The sequence below is a fragment of the Fistularia commersonii genome, chromosome 7 (assembly GCF_037954325.1).
Source record: "Fistularia commersonii isolate RoL2024-O1a breed Wild chromosome 7, RoL_Fcom_v1.0, whole genome shotgun sequence".
NCBI lineage: Eukaryota > Metazoa > Chordata > Actinopteri > Syngnathiformes > Fistulariidae > Fistularia > Fistularia commersonii.
This window is the reverse complement of record NC_141290.1, coordinates 19,661,298-19,680,112: the sequence shown is the minus strand read 5'-3', so window position 1 is coordinate 19,680,112 and position 18,815 is coordinate 19,661,298. Positions and strand designations below refer to the sequence as shown.

At 39.6% G+C, this 18,815-nt stretch overlaps 2 protein-coding genes across 3 annotated transcripts; both read left to right on the top strand.

The window, feature by feature from the left end:
* Window positions 1-335: 335 nt before the first annotated feature.
* Window positions 336-8,385, top strand: cnbpb (CCHC-type zinc finger, nucleic acid binding protein b). Of its 2 annotated transcripts, XM_086150220.1 has the most exons (6): window positions 336-420; window positions 764-828; window positions 3,234-3,349; window positions 4,031-4,096; window positions 4,959-5,157; window positions 7,399-8,385. In XM_086150220.1, exons 3-6 carry the CDS (start codon window positions 3,247-3,249, stop codon window positions 7,523-7,525), a joined length of 495 nt encoding a protein of 164 aa, XP_086006346.1. In that variant the 5' UTR covers window positions 336-420; window positions 764-828; window positions 3,234-3,246; the 3' UTR covers window positions 7,526-8,385. The 2 variants fall into 2 exon arrangements, with proteins under 2 accessions (XP_086006346.1, XP_086006347.1); XM_086150221.1 differs by lacking the exons at window positions 336-420; window positions 764-828 and adding an exon at window positions 1,300-1,339.
* A 2,734-nt stretch (window positions 8,386-11,119) lies between these two features.
* isy1 (ISY1 spliceosome associated protein) lies at window positions 11,120-16,862 on the top strand. The gene is made up of 11 exons (XM_086150219.1): window positions 11,120-11,245; window positions 11,734-11,756; window positions 11,891-11,942; window positions 12,117-12,182; window positions 12,270-12,312; window positions 12,481-12,593; window positions 13,112-13,229; window positions 14,027-14,149; window positions 15,062-15,177; window positions 15,816-15,905; window positions 16,135-16,862. Exons 1-11 carry the CDS (start codon window positions 11,243-11,245, stop codon window positions 16,240-16,242), a joined length of 855 nt encoding a protein of 284 aa, XP_086006345.1. The 5' UTR covers window positions 11,120-11,242; the 3' UTR covers window positions 16,243-16,862.
* The last annotated feature ends 1,953 nt before the right edge of the window (window positions 16,863-18,815 follow it).

Genomic DNA, 18,815 nt, shown 5'->3' with positions numbered 1-18,815 from the left:
TTATGTCTAAGGAGCAGTGAAGGTAACAGCACCTTAATTTTATTTTGTCATAAAATGTCCAAATTTGTTCTTCATCATAAATCCAGGGTAAATATAGATTCACAATACCCATTTTAATGATAGCCTCGGACTGCTAAACAATTACACTAAAAGTAAATCGGGTATTTCAGAGTTTTGTCTGACATATCTTGTTTAATTTTAAAATTTTTATGTCCTTTTTGGATGTGTTTTTTTTTAGCCTTCATTTATAATTCAGTGTCTCCATCTGCTGCCTGGTTTTAAGTCTTCACTTCCCCTCCCCCACCCCCATTTCTCCAACTTAAAACCTGAATAACTGGATTTCGCCCCTTTGGCGGTAATGGAAGGCTGCTAACTGCCATCAAACCTAACAGAGGAGGAAGGGAGAAAGAAGACTGCATGGTGCGGCATGACATTCTTCATTTTATTTCTTTTTGTTTTTAGTTCTTCGTTTGTCTTAAAATATAGTTTATCGTCTATTTGATTGCTGCATGTAATTGTTTGTGTAACCGGTTGAATTTAGTCAATTAATTATCCTTTTTGTAACACATTTAAAAGAAGAAAACAAATGTTTCTTTTCCTCAATTTTTAAATTTACTATTTGTATTTCTTGTCATTTATGGTGACGACGCGCCTGTGTGTGTGTGTGTGTGTGTGTGTGTGTGTGTGTGTGTGTGTGTGTGTGTGTGTGTGTGTGTGTGCGTGCGTGTGCGCATCTGCCCGTGTGCCCGTGCGTGTGTTGCAGAGTGCAGAGAGGCGTGTGGCGCAGAGGAAGAACTGAAAGCAAACATCCCGGGATTCGGGTCCGAGGTGAGTCGGGACCCGGCGGATCTATCTATCCGCTTAGTGTCTCTCCCCGCGGGGAGGCTCTCCGCCGGTAGGCAGCTGAAGCCCCTCCGCCCCGGTGGTCTGGGAACGATGTTGCGCTATCAACTCTCGGAGACAAGCTAACCCGCTAGCATGCTAATTGACTACATGACGGCTGGGTCGGGCCGCCCTGGAATGGCCTTTTAGCGCGGGAAGCCGTACGGGAGGAGCGACTAGCCTTCCGGGGAAGGTGATGTTCTCCGAGGTGCGGAGGCTTCGGTCGGCGGCCGGTCAGAGTTTATCGCGGAGCGGCACGGGGGCGGTACTGCCCGAGTGAACTGCCCGGTAACGCTACCATCCGGCCTTTAACTCCCATCAGACTTACCGGTGAACACCGACACTGACACAGGTGGTCCGGTCCGGTCCAGTTCGAGCCCCCGTTCGAGACGATTTCAAGTTTGCTCGTTAGAGTGAAGAAACTGCCCGGTATTTACGAAATTGTTCAAGTTTCCAGGCAGGTTATATATAAATTCAATAATTCAAATATCAAGATCATATGCTGTGAAGTGTTTCCTTAAAAGTGGACGTTGTGGAGCCAATAATCAATCGATTGTCGCTATGACCAGTAGTTACTGTTACTGCCACTGTTTAGGGTTTCACTCAGAAGAATCAACAATCAAGTAACATTTGATACATATTCAGTCAGAACCTTTAAAGTACAATTATGTTTTAAACAATAACTTTGGGAGGAAAAGGTATGGTATGATGATTTGTTTGCCATTGTTTAATTATATTAAATTCACTTCTCGTAAAAAGGAAACTAACGTCACAGGAATAAGGGGATAATTATTAGGAATGAAGTCTGAATATTATTAGAAAATATTTAGTGAACACCTAATGTTGATACAAATAAAAGGCATTATTTACAGTTTTTTCGGCGACACATTCTTTTAAAAAAAAAACGTGTGAAGTCATATACAGAATATATGAAACAGTGTTGACTCAGTTGTGGATTTTTGTGCCACAAGTTTCATTCATTTGTGATGCAATGTATAGATGAAGTTTCAGATGGGGGGCTTCAATTTTAGCATTAAACAAATTTAGAAGCAACAGGTGATTTTTGGTTGATTTTTACATAGTTTCATAGTCAATTGTGGTTTATTTTGTTATCATTTTAGACATTAGAAATATATTCAATCCAGTGTGATTGACTTAAAATTTCCCAGCCTGGGATTGTGATAGTATTTCTATTGTGTTTGCACAAGGGCGGTAAAAAGTTATTAAATATCCTGTAAACGCTGGAAAATTCTGTTGATAAACAATGTGATGATGTTTTTTTTTTGGGGGGGGGGTTGTGATGTCACAAGGAGTTGCTAACCCCCTCCACCATCAGCACACAGGTAGACAAATAGAGAGCGCAGGAAGTTCACAGTCTGATCAAACTTTAGTGTGTTCACTACTCATTTTTTGGGGAATATGGCATTAAACCAAAAAAGGGGAAGCTGTGAGGGTGATCAAAGGAAGTTCACAGTCTGTGATTTCACATCTTTTCAAGCTTTTGGTTTTCCAGACTATTGTTGCCTCAACTTGCCAAAGATTCCAACCCTCAGGCTTAGAGAGGGTGCGGGACCTCTGCCGTATAAATAACTGTAAATCACTGGCTTCTTGCCCCTCCCAGCAGAGCATGCCCCCACCCCACTCCACCACAACACACACTTAAAAGTGTGATGCTGTAAGAACGGGGGGGGGGTTAAGAATATTGCTGGAAGGAAAAATAAGACGATTGTGATTGTGAGACACATCAAAATTTACATTACTTTATTTTTTTGCTGATTTTTTGAGTCGATACCTCACATTTGAATGAAGAACACTGCGTCATGGGAATGCATAGCGGTTGTAGGGTGTATATTGGCAGGGGAAGCTGTGATGTCACTTGGGAAGTAGAGCAAGTAGAAGCAAAATGTTGCAGTCATGTCACTGTGAAAGGGAGATGACATGATTTAGTGCTATGCTGCACTTATGTCAAAACTTTTTCTTTTCTTTTTTTTAACATCAAAACCTTTATTGAGCATTGCGATGGAGACAAGTATAAGTTTAGACATCGCTTGCCTCTGGTCAGTCACACACCAAATTCTCCAGGAGCAGAGGCTTACAATATCAGTGACAATACTTTTTTCAATTTATAAAAGGAGGAAAAATATATATTTTTAAATGATCAATAAAGATTTTTTTTTTTTAGATTGCATCATGATTTTTTTTTCCTCATTTGTTACTTCACAGCTTCCCGCATCATTTTGCTGGGTGCAGCAGACATCTGTCTGCGATTTCACTGTGATAACATTACTGAGAAAATCAATAAAAGCTATCTGTTTGTGTGTGTCTGTGTATGTCGGTGTTTGTGCATGCAGTACCGGCAAGGTGATGAGCAGTAATGAGTGTTTCGGCTGTGGCCGTGGCGGCCATCGGGTGAGGGACTGTCCGAGCGCCTGCACTGGAATGGTCAGGGGTCGCCCCAGAGGAAAAGGTGACAGCATATTTGAACATGTTTGATTATGTCTATTATATTTGGCCCGCGCTGTTTTTTTTTTTTTTGTTTTTTTTGTTTTTTTTTTTGTATTTTCCTTTTTTAGTTATTACATTTTATATTTTCTCCAAAAATGTTCCTAAATGTTGCATAATGCTTTTATTTTTTGGAAACTTTCTACTTTTGTTTTTCTTTTACGATACACATTTTTTACTATAATCAAAGTAATAATTGAAATTTTCTCAGAAGTACCTAAAAAAAAGTTTAAGAAATGCAAATAATTACAACAAAACCTATCAAAAATTACATGAAAAATAAGCAAAACTAAGACCTAATTAAAAATTTGGAAAAAATTATCATGTGAATTGTACATAATACTAAACATATAACTAAAAAGGGTTTTTTAGACTAGACATCATCCAAAACTTGAAGCTAAGAGTGAAGTTAAATCCAGCTGCCTTTAATAAGAGTTTAAGGCAAAAAAATGCTCTTAAGAAGCAAAGTCATGTGTGATCATTGTGAGACATGATCAGGAGAGTAACATTAACGACAAGATATAAGGGCAGCAGATGTGATGTTTTGACAGAGAAGCCGGAGTCAGACTGCCTGTTTGAAATTCACAACTGAAGTCACTTAGTAGGTCAAGAGACAAGTGACGAAGCCTGCCTCTTGTCTTTTCAGACATATTCTGTTACCGCTGCGGGGAGCTGGGACATGTCGCCAGAGAGTGCAAGAAGAGTGAAGATGGTGGGGGCACAAACACACACAAATATAAATGCAACCTTTAATACAGATTAGCACAAAGGAAGAAATACTTTGTTTAGAGACCAGTGTTTATTTACATTGTTAAGATAATAATCCTGGATTGAAGGATTCACTGACTAGTTTACCAGAGAGTAGAATGTTAGTAACCAATGAGTGACAAATTTATTGCCCTGACAAAAAATAACCCAGGACTAACAAGTTGCTCGTACTTTCTCTGTAGTAACCGAGTACAAACCAAGATATTCTACTGACTTAAGGACATGTTGATTTCCCAGACTCACAAATTAGTTGAAAACTAAGGACCAGCAAATTATTAATGTAGGAAGAACAGATATGTAACCTGGACTAAAAAGGTAGTAATTATTTAGAATCAGATGATCAACTTTAGATGAAGGGTTCAGTCACTTCAGACTGGTTAGGATTTTGGAAATTACTTGATAGTGACACCGGTGTAACTTGCAAGTAACAATTCGGCTGACGTCACAGGTTAAGTAATTTGAGGCCTTATAGGTTACGAGTGCTGGACTAAAAAGTAATTTTGGTCAAATATGTTTACTAACACGAGATGAATTTTTTTTTATATTTAGAGTTAATCTGGATAATTTGTTTTTGTAATTCAAATCCAGACTCACCAGGTTAGTAATTTGGTACTGACAAGTTAATGATATAGTGTGACACTTAAGAAACTAAAGCAACGGGTTGCTATTCAAGGACTTAAACATCATTGCCTTGGCCATCGTGTTTGTGAACCAAAGCAAATCGATTGGAAGCCAATGACTAAATGCTCAGTGGATCTGGACTAGCAACTGCAGAAGGTTCTCACTGGCTCCATTTTTCCTCGCAGCCTGTTACAACTGCGGTAGGTCAGGCCACATCTACAAGGACTGCAATGAGCCTAAGAGGGAGCGTGAGCATCTGTGCTACAACTGCGGCAAAGCTGGTCACATGGCCCGTGACTGCAACCATGCCTACGAACAGAAGTGCTATTCCTGCGGCGGCTTTGGACACATTCAAAAATGCTGCGAGAAGGTGAAATGCTACAGGTGAGGGAGTCCTACTTGTTATATGACAATATGTGCAACCAGTAAAGCGCTTTCAAACAAGTAGCCAGAAGTAAACACCGACACAGCTCTTATTTTCTACAGGTAAAGTGACGCTAGCAGAAAACTAAATACTGCAGGCAGACCAGCTGATGTAAAGTGATGTAACAAGCTTTATAGGCAAACTGGCTGCACCAGGTAAACTACAACTACATGTAACTGCCGGCTAAATTACAGTGGATTAGCTGAGGCTGACACATAAACTTGACTGACACAAGAAATACGATAGACTGTAGTTTTCTACTTTGTTCAGTGTTTCTCCGTTGGTCCCGCCTCTGCCCCCTTATTATGCTAGGCCCACCCACCTCGTCAGCTCATTCACCTAACCTGGTGACAGCTGCAACTCAGTGCAATCAACAGATAGGTCCTAACTATGCAAGACTGCCCTGCCTAGCCGCCATCTTCTACTTTCGGCTTTTCCCCTCAGGGGTCGCCACAGCGAGTCAACCTCTCCATCTAACCCTATTTACCCTCTGGATCCTCTCTCACTACATCCATAAATCTTCTCTTTGGTCTTCCTCTAAACCTCATGCCTGGCAGCTCTTTCCATCATCCCATCACTCTTCTCGCATCTGTCAATACATTTCCCTCTCTATTACAATAATAATATCCTTAATCACTTGTATATCCTTTCCATCTCTGTTTCACCAATCTGTATTGATCATTCTCCCTCCGTACGGTCCAACTGTGCATACAAGTCATTGTACACCCTTTGTTTTGCCTTTGCTACCTCTAGTGTCCCACTTCTAAGCTAACCGCTTTCTCTGGATATACTTCTGCACTTCCTAATTCCACCACCAAGTCTCCTCTACCTTCATTCCAGATGATACACCGAGCACTCTCCTATCTGTCTCCCTGATAACATTAGCCGTAGTTGTTCAGTCATCTGGAAGCTCTCCCTGACCACCCAGAGCCAGAGCCTGTCTTGTTGAAAAAAAGTGTTCAAACTACAGCCATTTCCATCCTTTTTGCAAAGAGTACCACCACCTGTCCCTCTGTGTTACTATTCTGCATACCAAATTTGCCCATCATTTCTTCATTCCCTCTATTACCTGCACCAACATGTCCACTGAGGAGTGCACCAATTATCACTCTCTCATCTCTGGGGATATTCTGCATCGCATCATCTAAGTCATTCCAGAACTTCTCCCCTAACTCACATCCAACCTGCGGGGCGTAGCCGCTAACGTTGTTAACCCGAGCCTCGTCCGATCCGGTATGAGATTATTTGGTTTGATTCGCATGTTTGGTTTTGGCAAGTTCTCGCCGGATGCCCTTCCTGACGCAACTCTTTGCATTTATCCGCGCTTGGGACTGGCTCAGGGAGACATTGGCCCAGGCCACCCTGAGGCTGCATTCCTGCCCTGCCTGGCTTGTCCCTGAGAATCCTCCCTGTCTTTGTACTCTTTTCTGTGGTGTGGAGTCGTTGCAATTGGGTTCATACAGCATAAAGGAATTATTCTCATGTGTACAGTCTGGAATAATAATTATGATATAACATTATTAAACAAGGGCGAAAGATTACTACAGGTAAGGAAGCTGCTGGAGGAAAACCATTACAGATGAATATGAAATTTACCACAGGTTAGCTAAGGTTAGAGGTTAACTACTTTAGATAAATCCATGCTACATGTAAAATATGACTAGAGGTAGACTTTCTACAGGTAAACTAATGTTGCCAGTAAAGTAGCCGCTATAGATGATTACCAGTGGTAATCTAAAGTTTTCAGGCAAGAGCTAAACTTAGAACCGTGAGATCATTTCCTTAGCTAAGCAAATACTAAAAGTAAAGTATTATTGGTAAATAAACTTTAATAGTTATGGTAACTTTCACAGATAAGCAAATGCTGTTAGAATAATTTGAAAACTACAAGAACTCACCTAACCATTATCCCTACACAAGTTACAAGTAGACTTATTTTAAGTATCTGCTCTAAATACACTTCAGAATAGAGGTTAAATCAATCCTGAAAAAATTGTGCATTGTGTATGATTTTACTGGTAACTATTAACCACAGGTGAGAGAAACTCCTTTCAGGTAAATGCCTCTGATGAAATACTGGAGGTAGTTTGTTCACCTGTCTACATTTTACAGGTTACCTGAAGTATATGTTGCCATTCACTCCCAAGTCAACATTCCACATGTAAACCATCAAGTCTGACCTGCTTTTCTGTTTGCTGCAGGTGTAATGAGATTGGACATGTTGCCGTTCACTGCTGCAAGACATTGGAGCAGTGCAGCGTTAACTGCTACAAGTGTGGGAAGACGGGCCACATGGCAAAGGAATGTGACAGTGACATCATGGCCTAGCTCCCCCCTCACAGCCCATCTCCCATGCTTCATTTCCCCTCTCTTTATATATGCTGAATACCTCTGGTACTTTTCTCATTAGTCTGGAGGCTGGTGGGTCAGCCTCTTAGCAGCCAATGAGAGAGGCCAGGGGTTGGTGAAGGGATACTTGTAAAACAAACCAGAGAAACCTAATTTGTTCAATATTTCTAGAACAGAAAAAAAAGGATGTGTTTTAGTTTGGTTGTGGCATCATACACAAAGCGTTTTATCAGAATCAAAGAAACTCATGGTTCTATAATTTTAGCTGTTGCTCTTACCTGAAGTTGTTTACCAGAAACTTACTGACCAGGTGATTGGTCTACAGAATAGCATTCTAACAGAGTAGCATTAAACCCGCCGCTCAATGCTAAAGCTGGCTGAGCTTTATAGGATCTATGATGACTTGATCTTTTTTCCTGGACAACATTTTTTAAAACTGCATCAGTCCCACCTCAGAATCAGTGGCTTACCTTTCAGTCTTGCCATTAGGGGGGATTAGGGTTGAGGCACAAGTCAGTCAGAACAATTCACAGCAGACAATATAACTAACATGGATTACTTGTATTTTAATAGTGCTTTTTATTGCTGCTGGGATCAGACAGTGGCGAGCCGGCGAAGATAAACACCATCAATAAGAGGAAGAAAGTTTGGTTTTTGTATTTTTTTAAGAAGACATGTTTAAGTTAAAAAAGGTCAAGTTTGGAGAAACAGGTTTTCAGTCATGCAGAAAAAATCCAAATGTTATTTTTGTACAATGCTTCACTTTAAATCTGTAAAAGTCAGTTTAATCTGATTATAAAAAATAAAGAACACGTAGGGGAAGATGATGGAGACACATACACCTGTCTGGTTCTATTTTACATATGCAAACACACTTATCCTTCATCTATTAAAGTGTAAAGCGCTCATACAAAACCTCTGACATGAATAGTTTATCTGACAGAATTTTTAATTAAGGTGTTTTTCTAATGATTCACACTGAATACTTCATTTTTTTCTCATTTTTAAATTTCAGGCATCTTATTTTTGAGGAAATAACCATTTTAAATAAATGGATACTGTTTTAAAGAAGTATTGTCCATATTTAATTTTTCCAACTTTTTGATTATACTGAAGAAAATGAAAGCGTTTTATTTCAGAGCCAACTTTAATCTTATTGGCACAGAAAACACAGAAATTGGTTAGTTTTACATGACTCATCATTCCTATTTTGTACCTTTTGGCCTGAGGGAAGTTTGTATGTGGGAAATGTAGCCTATGGAGAACCTTGATAGCCGCATGTCCTGCACTTTCTTCCAATTAGGCGTTCAGTTTCTGACCGTACAAAAAAGCATACCTTGGGTACGTAACCAGACCAGTATCCTCAACCTGTACTATCATGTAAGGAAAAATAGTAATATCATTAAAACAGTTCACACTAATGGCAAGGTTATCGAAATTTATTCAACTTGGGACCAAAATACAATCTTGTAAAGGACAAATAAGCACACTAAATGTTTTATATATATATATATATATAATGAAAAAAATTACCAAAATGTTGGTTTACATTTGTATCAGAACAGAACTTTTTTTGCAATAAAGATTTTGCAAGTATTGACACGACTTTTTTTAACAGAACAAATACAATTATTTTATCCCTGGCACCATTATCATTCAAATATAAAAGTAAAGAATATATGACCAAAAAAAAAAACAACCTATTAAATGTATTATTTGTAAATTATATTTCCTTTATTGAGAATATCAGCAAGTGGAAATTTTGAGGAGATATGTCAATGTGAGTTTAAATTCCCTTTAATCATAAACCAAAATTAACAACTATGAGAAGGATGTCTTTTCAGTGACGCCTGATAGGTACTAATACCCAATGCTGTTTAGGTACTTTGTACTTGTACATCTTAGTGCACCATCCTCAGTGTCCACAAAAATATGTATTTGCAAATAATGATACAGGAACAGATCAAGGGGATCATACTGGACTATTACAGCTGCTTCATTTTGAGAGTCACCTCTGGAACATTTATTTCAGCATTATGTTGGCTGGAGAAGGGCATAATCATTGGATGCACCATCTCATTGATCTTGTTTGCCTTAGCCATGAACATGCTTTTTAAGTCTGCTGAGGTGGAGTGCAGAGGACCCCTCACCAAGCCATGTGTACAGCAGTCTACTGTCAGAGCGTTTATGGATGATCTTAATGTCACCAAAACATCGGTTCTAGTCTGCAGATGGATTCTTCAAGGGCTTGAGCTGCTCATCAACTGGGCGCATATGGGCTTCAGGTCCACTAAGTCCCGTTCCCTGATGGGGAAGAAGGGGAGGGTGAAAGACAGGTTCCATTTCTCCCTTAGAGGTATCCAAATTCCATCTGTCTCAGAGAAGCCAGTGAAGAGCCTCAGAAAGATATTTGATGGCACCCTGAGGGACACAGCAGTACTCAATGCGACCAGCAAAGAACTGGGAACCTGGCTAGTGGCAGTTGACAAGTTGGGGTCACAAGGTAAGTTTAAAGTTTGAATATACCAGCACAGCATTCACTCTTACCTCCTAGTCTGTCAGAGGCTGGACGTGGGGCTCATTTCAGAATCAACAAGGCAGGTGGTACTGCTGGAATTGACTGTGCCCTGGGAAGACGTAAGACGCATTTAAGAGGAAGAGGGCAACGTATAGCCAATTAGGGGGTCTGGCAGGTGAATGCTGGCGCAACCAAACCGAGGTTGGACGCAGAGGATTTCAAGGCCTGTCACTCTGCAGGGCTCTGATGGTGTTGGGAAGAAGGGGACTGCACAACAGGAAACCCATTGAAAAACATCACTGATGCAGCTGAGAAGGCATCAAGATCACACCCAGCTGGATTACATGGTTGAGGGTGTCTCATGTTGAAAAATCTGATGACCTGAGATTACATCACTAATGATATGTCTAGGTTGCACCAGTGCACAATCTATATCTGTGCACACTAAGTACAAATTATTAGTGTGGAGCCAAATAATACATTTCGTCTAAAGTGTATATAACAACAAATCTTAAAAAATAATAGATTTCATTAATAATATTGACTATTTCTTATTTTCTCTTTATTGGTCCTCTTAACTTTAATTCTGTCAGTCGCTTTAGAATTAAAATTACTTCATAAATAGCTGTTTAGAAATCCTGCTGCCTTGGAAAAAAACAGATAATTCGAGATAATGATATAAGACCTTGACGACTTTGAAGTGATGCAATACTTAAAATGGAAGAAACTGTGAAAATGAATTTATGAACTATTTAAATAAATAACTTTTTGGGATATTTTTCCTACGTAATCCTTACAGTATTAAAGGAAACAGTCTACGTAAAATGTTCAAAACTGAGTCATTGCTTATTTCTTTTTCTACTGTTAATAACATAGTGTAAAGGCACACAAGAATGAAGTTATTGATGGGAAATGGCTTTCACAATTAGAATGACGTTTTCACCACAACAACGTGTAAGAAAGTAAAATGTTGACACCGATTTCACCGATAGATGGCGCTCTTGTGATCCGAGCTTATTTATTGTTAAACACGAACTAGAATCCAAGGAAGAGACGTCAGACTAACCGGAAATAGTGTACATCGGAACATTACGGCGGCGTGTTTATTTTCCCAAAGAGTCCTCTGGATCCTTTTTTTCGTCTGATTCTTTACCAAGTCATAAAACCCAACATCAATAATGGTGAGAGAGGCTCACATCTTTATATCTTTACTTTTAATAATTAAATAGATGTCTTAGCAAAGCAGTTAGCCACACATGAGCTACATTGAAGCAATTGGTGCCACTCAGCTTGTCAAAAAATATTCAAAACATTAATTTTTCACCTTTCTCTTTTTAATTAAAATCATTTTAGTCTATCTTAATCATTTTATTTCTTCACTGTGTGAATTTTGTCGCGCAACTGATGACGATATGAGTTTAAAATTGGCAAATATGAACAAAAGAGCAGATGTCTTACAACTATGTCAATGTTTCACTGTTATGACTACTGATTGATAGTTGATCAAAGGTTTTTAGCTGCAGGTGATCATCCGTTAGCTATATGCCTCATTTACCTCATTCTAGAATGGTTTTGCACTCTATAAGGATCCTGGGTGTAGTTCCAACCCAGCGATGGTAGATTGAAATTTAACTTGGCCAATAATCAAAACATCTGTGTGTTTCAACAGGCTCGAAATGCAGAAAAAGCCATGTAAGTACAGAGGGCCTTAATCCGATGAAACTGACTTAAGATGGAAAATATCAACTTCAGAACCAAACATTTGGATCTTATGTTGTGTGTGTGTGTTGCCGCTGTTTTGACCTTTTTATGTGTTGGCCTTTTAGGACGGCTCTGGCCCGGTTTAGACAGGCCCAGCTGGAGGAGGGAAAAGTCAAGGTGAGATTTTGCCTGTTTTCCTGCTCTGGTTCTTTTGTGTCTGCAAAGGTCTGGACCTGTCCTTAGCATCTTACCCACTGGTCTCTTTCTTATCTGCTTGTCCTTCTGTCTGTCTGTCTGTCTGTCTGTCTGTCTGTGTCTGTCTCTCACCTGGCATTTTTTGTCTGTCTGCAGGAGAGGAGGCCCTTCCTGGCATCAGAGTGCAGTGACCTTCCTAAAGCAGAGAAATGGAGGAGACAGGTGAAAATTGTGTCTCAGTGTCCAAAAAACCCACATGTGTGACACGTGTTTATTTGAGCGTCAAACTTGTGCAAATGTGTGTTTCAGATCATCAGTGAGATCTCTAAAAAAGTGGCCCAGATCCAAAATGGTGAGCTTAAACTCAAGTCCCTCTCTGACCCATCTGTCAGTTTTCCTTGTCTTCTATAAAGTGTTTGTCTGTCAGACTCAGCTGTCTTCCTGACAGACCCCTGTTTGATGGTTTTTTTTTTGTTTTTTGTTTTTTTCCACCATCCATTACTGTTCAAACCATCCACAGCTGGACTGGGTGAGTTCAGAATCCGGGATCTTAACGATGAGATCAACAAGCTACTTCGGGAAAAGGGTCACTGGGAGGTTCGAATCAAAGAGCTGGGAGGACCAGATTATCATGTAAGTAAAAGACTGGGATGAGAGCTGCCTGGTCTCAATCAGGTGGAGATCAGTTGCTCTTGATGGTGATATTTGTTGCAACACTGTTGTTAGTGCAGTTTGTGTGTGTGTGTGTTCTGGTTTTGTTATGATCGACTCTTTGTGTCCCTTCACAGAGATTGAAAACATCCTGGGAAAGTTTTGTTGTCTTTGAATATATTGTGTTTATATTATACCATTTCCACTAACCTAGACAGAAAGGTATTTTTCTTGATAAAACATACATTTGGCCTCTAAGGAGACGAAATCGGCAAAAACAAAAATATGCAAGGGTTGACCAAAAAAAGCAAATGAAACATTTACTGTCTAAGTATTTGTAGTCGTCCTTTGTTGAACTGTCTCAAAGTTAATGAATTTTAGGAATTCAAATAATTAGCAAGAGAATAGTATGGAACTGTAACATAATGTGTTTTAGACCCTCCACGTCGTTTAATGAATCTGAATGAATGAGCAGTGTTTTCATTGATTCCGTCCTTCAGCGTTTTGGGCCCAGGATGCTGGATCACGAGGGGAGGGAGGTACCAGGTAACCGAGGATACAAGTACTTCGGAGCAGCCAGAGACTTACCAGGGGTTAGAGAGCTCTTTGAGAAGGAGCGTAAGTATTCAATCTTCAATTCTATAGTGATTTTTCACCACTATTGCAACATGTTTCTAATTGAGCCCCCATGCTTTCTAACCTGTACTTGTAGACGATAAAGAGGGGCAAAGAATTATTGCGTTTTTAGGGAGTGTCTCTACTCAGTCTCTAACTGTGACATGACCTCGGCCAATCAAATATGTCAATCCTAATGAGTATTCAAACCATAAACATAAAAGTAGAGTGAGATAAGTGAATCAGATGTTTTCTCATTTGAAGCGATCAAAATCAGACTAGATATTATAAAGAAAATGTTAAATGGAGCCGAGGTTCTCATTTAATTTTCTCACAAGTCAAGAAATTAATTTGCACTTTTTGAATTAACTATTTGCGGTAATTTCTTGCCATTTCTTTAAAGATCAGTTTTGAAGTTTCGAACCCTTCAACTCCTGAAAGTCATTGTTGATAGTCAGAATCTCTATCTCCCCATCTGAGTCTTGTTAATAAGAGTATTGCTGTCATAATGTTGAGTTGAGGTTAGTCCACTTGCCTTGGCAAGATTTGATCACAATTTACCTTGACGTATGAACCATCATAGACATAATTCAGTATGAAATCTACAAATCTACATCAAGACAAAGACTATTTTACCTCCTCAGGCTTAAAATAATAAGTACCATACTCATGCTAATGTTCAAGACAAGACAAAGATGAATTGGAACCAGGCCTCTCTGGGTTGTCATTTATTCCCTCTGATCCATAACCACAACTGTCCATTCTGATGATTAGTCTTCATCTATCATATCACTTGACAGCTGCCCCAGCACTCCGTAAGACGAGGGCAGAGCTGATGAAGGAAGTGGACGCAGAGTATTATGGCTACAGGGACGAGGATGATGGCGTCCTACTTCCTTTGGAGGCTCAATATGAGAAAAAAGGTGAGAGACAGAATTTTTAGTGATATTGTTTTTCCCAACTTCTGATCAGATCATGATATATTTTGGGTTCTAAATCAACACATTGCTGGTAGAAAAGTCCAAGTGGAGGAAAGGATACTAATGTCAGGGCAGATGCTTGCTACCAAACTCACAGACATGAATGTTTGCGACTATAGCTCAGTTGGTAGAGAGTTGGTGTCCCTACAATCTGAGGGTCAGTGGTTTCCCCAGTCCTATCTGCATACCAAATTGTTCTTGGGTAAGACACTGAACCCTTAAGTTGCTCTCAGAGGTCTGGTTTGCCATGCCTTGCATGGCAGCTCTGCCACCATTGGTGTGTGTGAGTGCATCTGGGAATTTTAATCCAGTGTTAAACTTCTTGTAGTGTAAAACTGTTGTTAGAAACGCTATAAGGGTGGAAACCATTTACACGACAGAGCATCATCTGCATAACATTGCAATCCACTGACAGATTCTATTAGCTGATAATAGACTTATTAGTGTCACAACTGTCCTAATCAAACTGGAGAACTGAAGAAGCATCTTGGATGAGAGGAGAACCATCTTTAAGGGAAGACATCGAAGTCCAGTTGTTGCAAAAAAAAAGGAACCATGACCTGGATGACTGAGAACCCTACAGAGATATGTCCAGATCAATATTTTATAGATCAAAAATGTGATCGGTTTGTTACATGTACTTTCTCCTGCTAGACAATAACATTGATTACATCCTGATATTCGGTTATCGTAGGTTTGTGAAATAAATGTCGAGATGGAAAATGTCAGTTGTTCAAATTTGAGAATGGCTGGCATTGTTTTTGTATTTTTTCAGGTAGTTAATCTTAACAAATTACAATGTCTTCCAAATATGTGTGTGTGTGTGTGTGTGTGTGTGTGTGTGTGTGTGTGTAGCTGTGCAGGAGGCGGTGCAGAAATGGCGAAAGGACAGGGAGTCTTCTACATTAGGAGAGAAAGTGCAGCAGGAAGAAGAGGAAGAGGAGAGCATCTACACTGTCCACAAAGAACAGGTGACCATTGGATTGCTGCTCAGAACATATCAGATAAGCTCAGCACTCACAGGAGCTACAGCATTCTTAGCTGCAGTTTGGCAAGAAATTACTTAAAAATAAGAGAGTCAGCCTAAAAAATTGCATTAAATCACCAAAATATCTGTCCCACAAAAAAGAGAAAGTCTTTGAAATTATAGAATTATTTGGCAGACGCTTTTATCCAGAGCGACTCACCGTGGATATGCCGGGGATTGAACCCAGGACCTCAGACATGTGAAGCATGTACTTTACCACTGAACTATGAAATGATTGCCTGATATGTGGGGGATACACAAATTGTCGGTAGTTTATGATTAGAAAATTTACAAGAACAGACAGACAAATCAGTAAATAATGACCTGAAAATTAGCCTGAAGGTGGTGTGTTTCCCTTCCAAGTTCAACTTCTTTTCTTTTTTCCTCAATAAAATCCCTTTTTGCTGTGTAGTCTTTGGCATTACTTTCCTGACCCTGAGACATTGATTTTGGAGACAGAATTGACTTTCTGACTCTCCACTGTTTAAATTTAATGTGAAACCACTGACATTTGCTCAGATTATTTTTTGTTAGGCTGCTGTCAGCATACTGCTTCAGTACCTCTGTTCTGTGTCTCTACAGCATGAGGAGGATGATTACAAGGATGAGCTGGAGGAAGAGGAGGGCGCAGTGAGCTTTATCGCTCATGTACCTGTCCCGTCACAGAAAGAGGTAAGGCTTACACACACACACACACACACTTTCAACAAGAACCACACTATACACTCACATTATGTGGAAAAAAGGACAACACAACATCTTGTTGCACATTTTTTGACTAATTGGCTGTTGTATTTTTGTCATTTTTTCGTGTGTTTGTGTGTGTGTGTGTGTGTGTGTGTGTGTGTGTGTGTGTGTGTGTGTGTGTGTGCTTGCGTGCGTGCGTGGATCTGCATGCCAGGTGGAAGAGGCCCTGGTTAGAAGAAAAAAGATGGAGTTGCTACAACGTTACACCAGCGAGACTCTTCAGGCTCAGAGTCAAGAAGCGCGAACGCTTATGGGACTTTGACCCCTCAGTGTTGCTTCCTCTCTCTTTTTGTCCAACATGCTGTTTGTCTACCATTTGTTAGAGCTGGGCGATAAACTACAATTTCAATTTCCATTTAAATTACAATCAAGCTCCACTGGTCATGCAGAGCTGCACTCCAAGATAAAACCATCACCATTCTAAATATTGTTTTGATAAAGAAATTCTCGTATAGGCAGAATAATTTGATGGAAGCAGCTACACTGCCTCATCTGCCCAAATTGAAAGACTTAACAGTTACAGCAGGTCTGTCTGTGGAAACATGACTACATAGTAACGCCTTGTGCGTCTGTGTTGTTGAGATTCATAGTTGCCATCTGCTGGCTGGAGAAATACATTAAGATCCCTTTGAAATTATTCTAAATTCTTGTATTTGATTAATTGGACTGGGACAGAAAGAACAGCAGGTTTTAACTTGAGTTAATTGATATGATTTTCACAAACCAGTCTGTCTAATCATTGTGGTTATTCATGAGCATCAAAGTTGATAAGGATAACTGAATAGTTGCCATTATGGAGCAGCTCTAATGTTTCTTGTTTGTGACTCTTGATGTAATTATGTATATTATTTTACACTTTTTCAATAAAAGCTCATGAGAAGCTTATTTTGGCTCCTATCTTTAGTTGTGAAAAAGTATATTTGATGGAGGTGGTTTAGCCCTCTTTGAAATCATAGCTAAAGAATTTTATGGCCCTTTTATGAATATGGTCAGTACCGTAATAACAATATTGAATATATTTTTAGAACCTCTTTCCATCAAAGTGCCTTACCAGTTAGAAGGGACATGCAACAGTCTATATTAAAGTAAAATAAATGTACATACACCTTTAGTTACATCACTTTCAACAGTGTCTGAATTATTTTTTTTTCCTATATTTCTGAGGCGTAATGCTGATAGATGACTTTTGGTTGGTGCTGAAGTTTGACCCGATGAACAACATATATAACATTTCAAGACTACCTTGTGGCCTTGAGTCACCAGAAATCCAACCGTGCAGTTAATTAAACTGGTAAATGGCTTTTTGGGCACATAGTACTGATCACTTTCATATTCACTTGTTTTAAGTGTATCTTTTTGTTAGCGTACTCAACTTGTATCAATCCACATCATCCAAACAATACAGCATGATTCAGAACAACTACATATTCAACTACTTTGAAGAATGTTTCCTTTAGATTGTATCCCGACCATCCTACAGATATTTTGCATCAATATTTTTGTAATTGACCTTTCCCAAAGTTTTTGAATCCAGTCAAATGAATCTGAAAAAGGGATGAAATTGCAAATTGACATGAAAAGGCAAAAAAATGACTGGCATCCTAACTTGGCAGAGAATGAAAATAATTGAACATAACAGTAACTGTCACCTTTCTCAAGAAGTTGTGAACAAGGGAAGAAAATGATGAATGAATTTTGGAGAAAGTTGTGATTTTCAGCTCCATGTGCTCGGTTATCATCCCAAACGGGATTTCTTTGACGCTCGCCGATAGTGTTATGTTTGGTTCCAGTTAAAGAGCATCAAACCCAGAACAGCAACACTTGGCTACTCTAGCATGAGCATCCTCCAGGAGCAAAGGTGGGCTGTTAACAGGCCTCCTTGCTCATGCTTCATTTCAAAAACAAATTATTGTCAATTTTGATAAGTTCTGATTGACATCCTCATTGGTTTGGTATTGGATGGTCGGCTTTGGGTTCTTTCTCGGATGCTGCATCCAAAACATTCAGCTGCTACTTCAGGAATCCAACTGACCACGGCAAAGGTCAAAAGGTCCCAACAGGAAACGCTGGTGGGCTCTCAGTTGTCGTGTGGTAACCCATGCCAAGCCTCTAAACCGCTAAAAACAGTCACGGTCCTTCTGCTTCCTGTGGTTTTCCATCAGCACCTCAATTTTTGGCTTCTTCTGCAGGGATACTGTGTCTCATGTGGCTTCAATCTTGTTGCTTATTGGTTGATTGACTGCGTTCGGCCGCATGTGATTACTGGCTGAACGCTGCATGTGATGTCATGTGAGAGACAACAGCTGTCAGCCACATTTAATCAGTGCCACACAATAAGTGTGTGTGTGGAGCGCATTCTGTCTATTAGACATGTATAAAGAGTTTATTTTTAAAAAGTTTTTGTGTTTTCAAAACTCAGGGAAGTACATTTAGGACCGTCTTGGTTCAGTTTTCGGTTCTGATTGAGGCTGCAGATTTGGTTTTAGGATTCAAGATGGACACGGGCTCTTATTGGTAACATTTTGTATTGCTTTTGTGTTTCAAAGGTAAAGTTGTATTGGTGAAATGATGGCTACATGTGTTCCTGGGGTTTTTCATTTATTAACACATTAGTATCATGACAAAATCCTGTGGGGGGGAGGAATGGACAATCTTAATCCTTGAACTTTTGTCATGTTGTTTCTATCAAGTCTTGAAAGCAGAATTTGGTTTCTCTTGCCCCTCCAAAAACCTTCTATAAAAGATAGCAAACTGATATAATTTGTCACCATTAGCATCTTTCTTGTTTGTATTTTTGCAAAACTCTTGCTAATGTTCCCCAAGATAGTGTTGGTG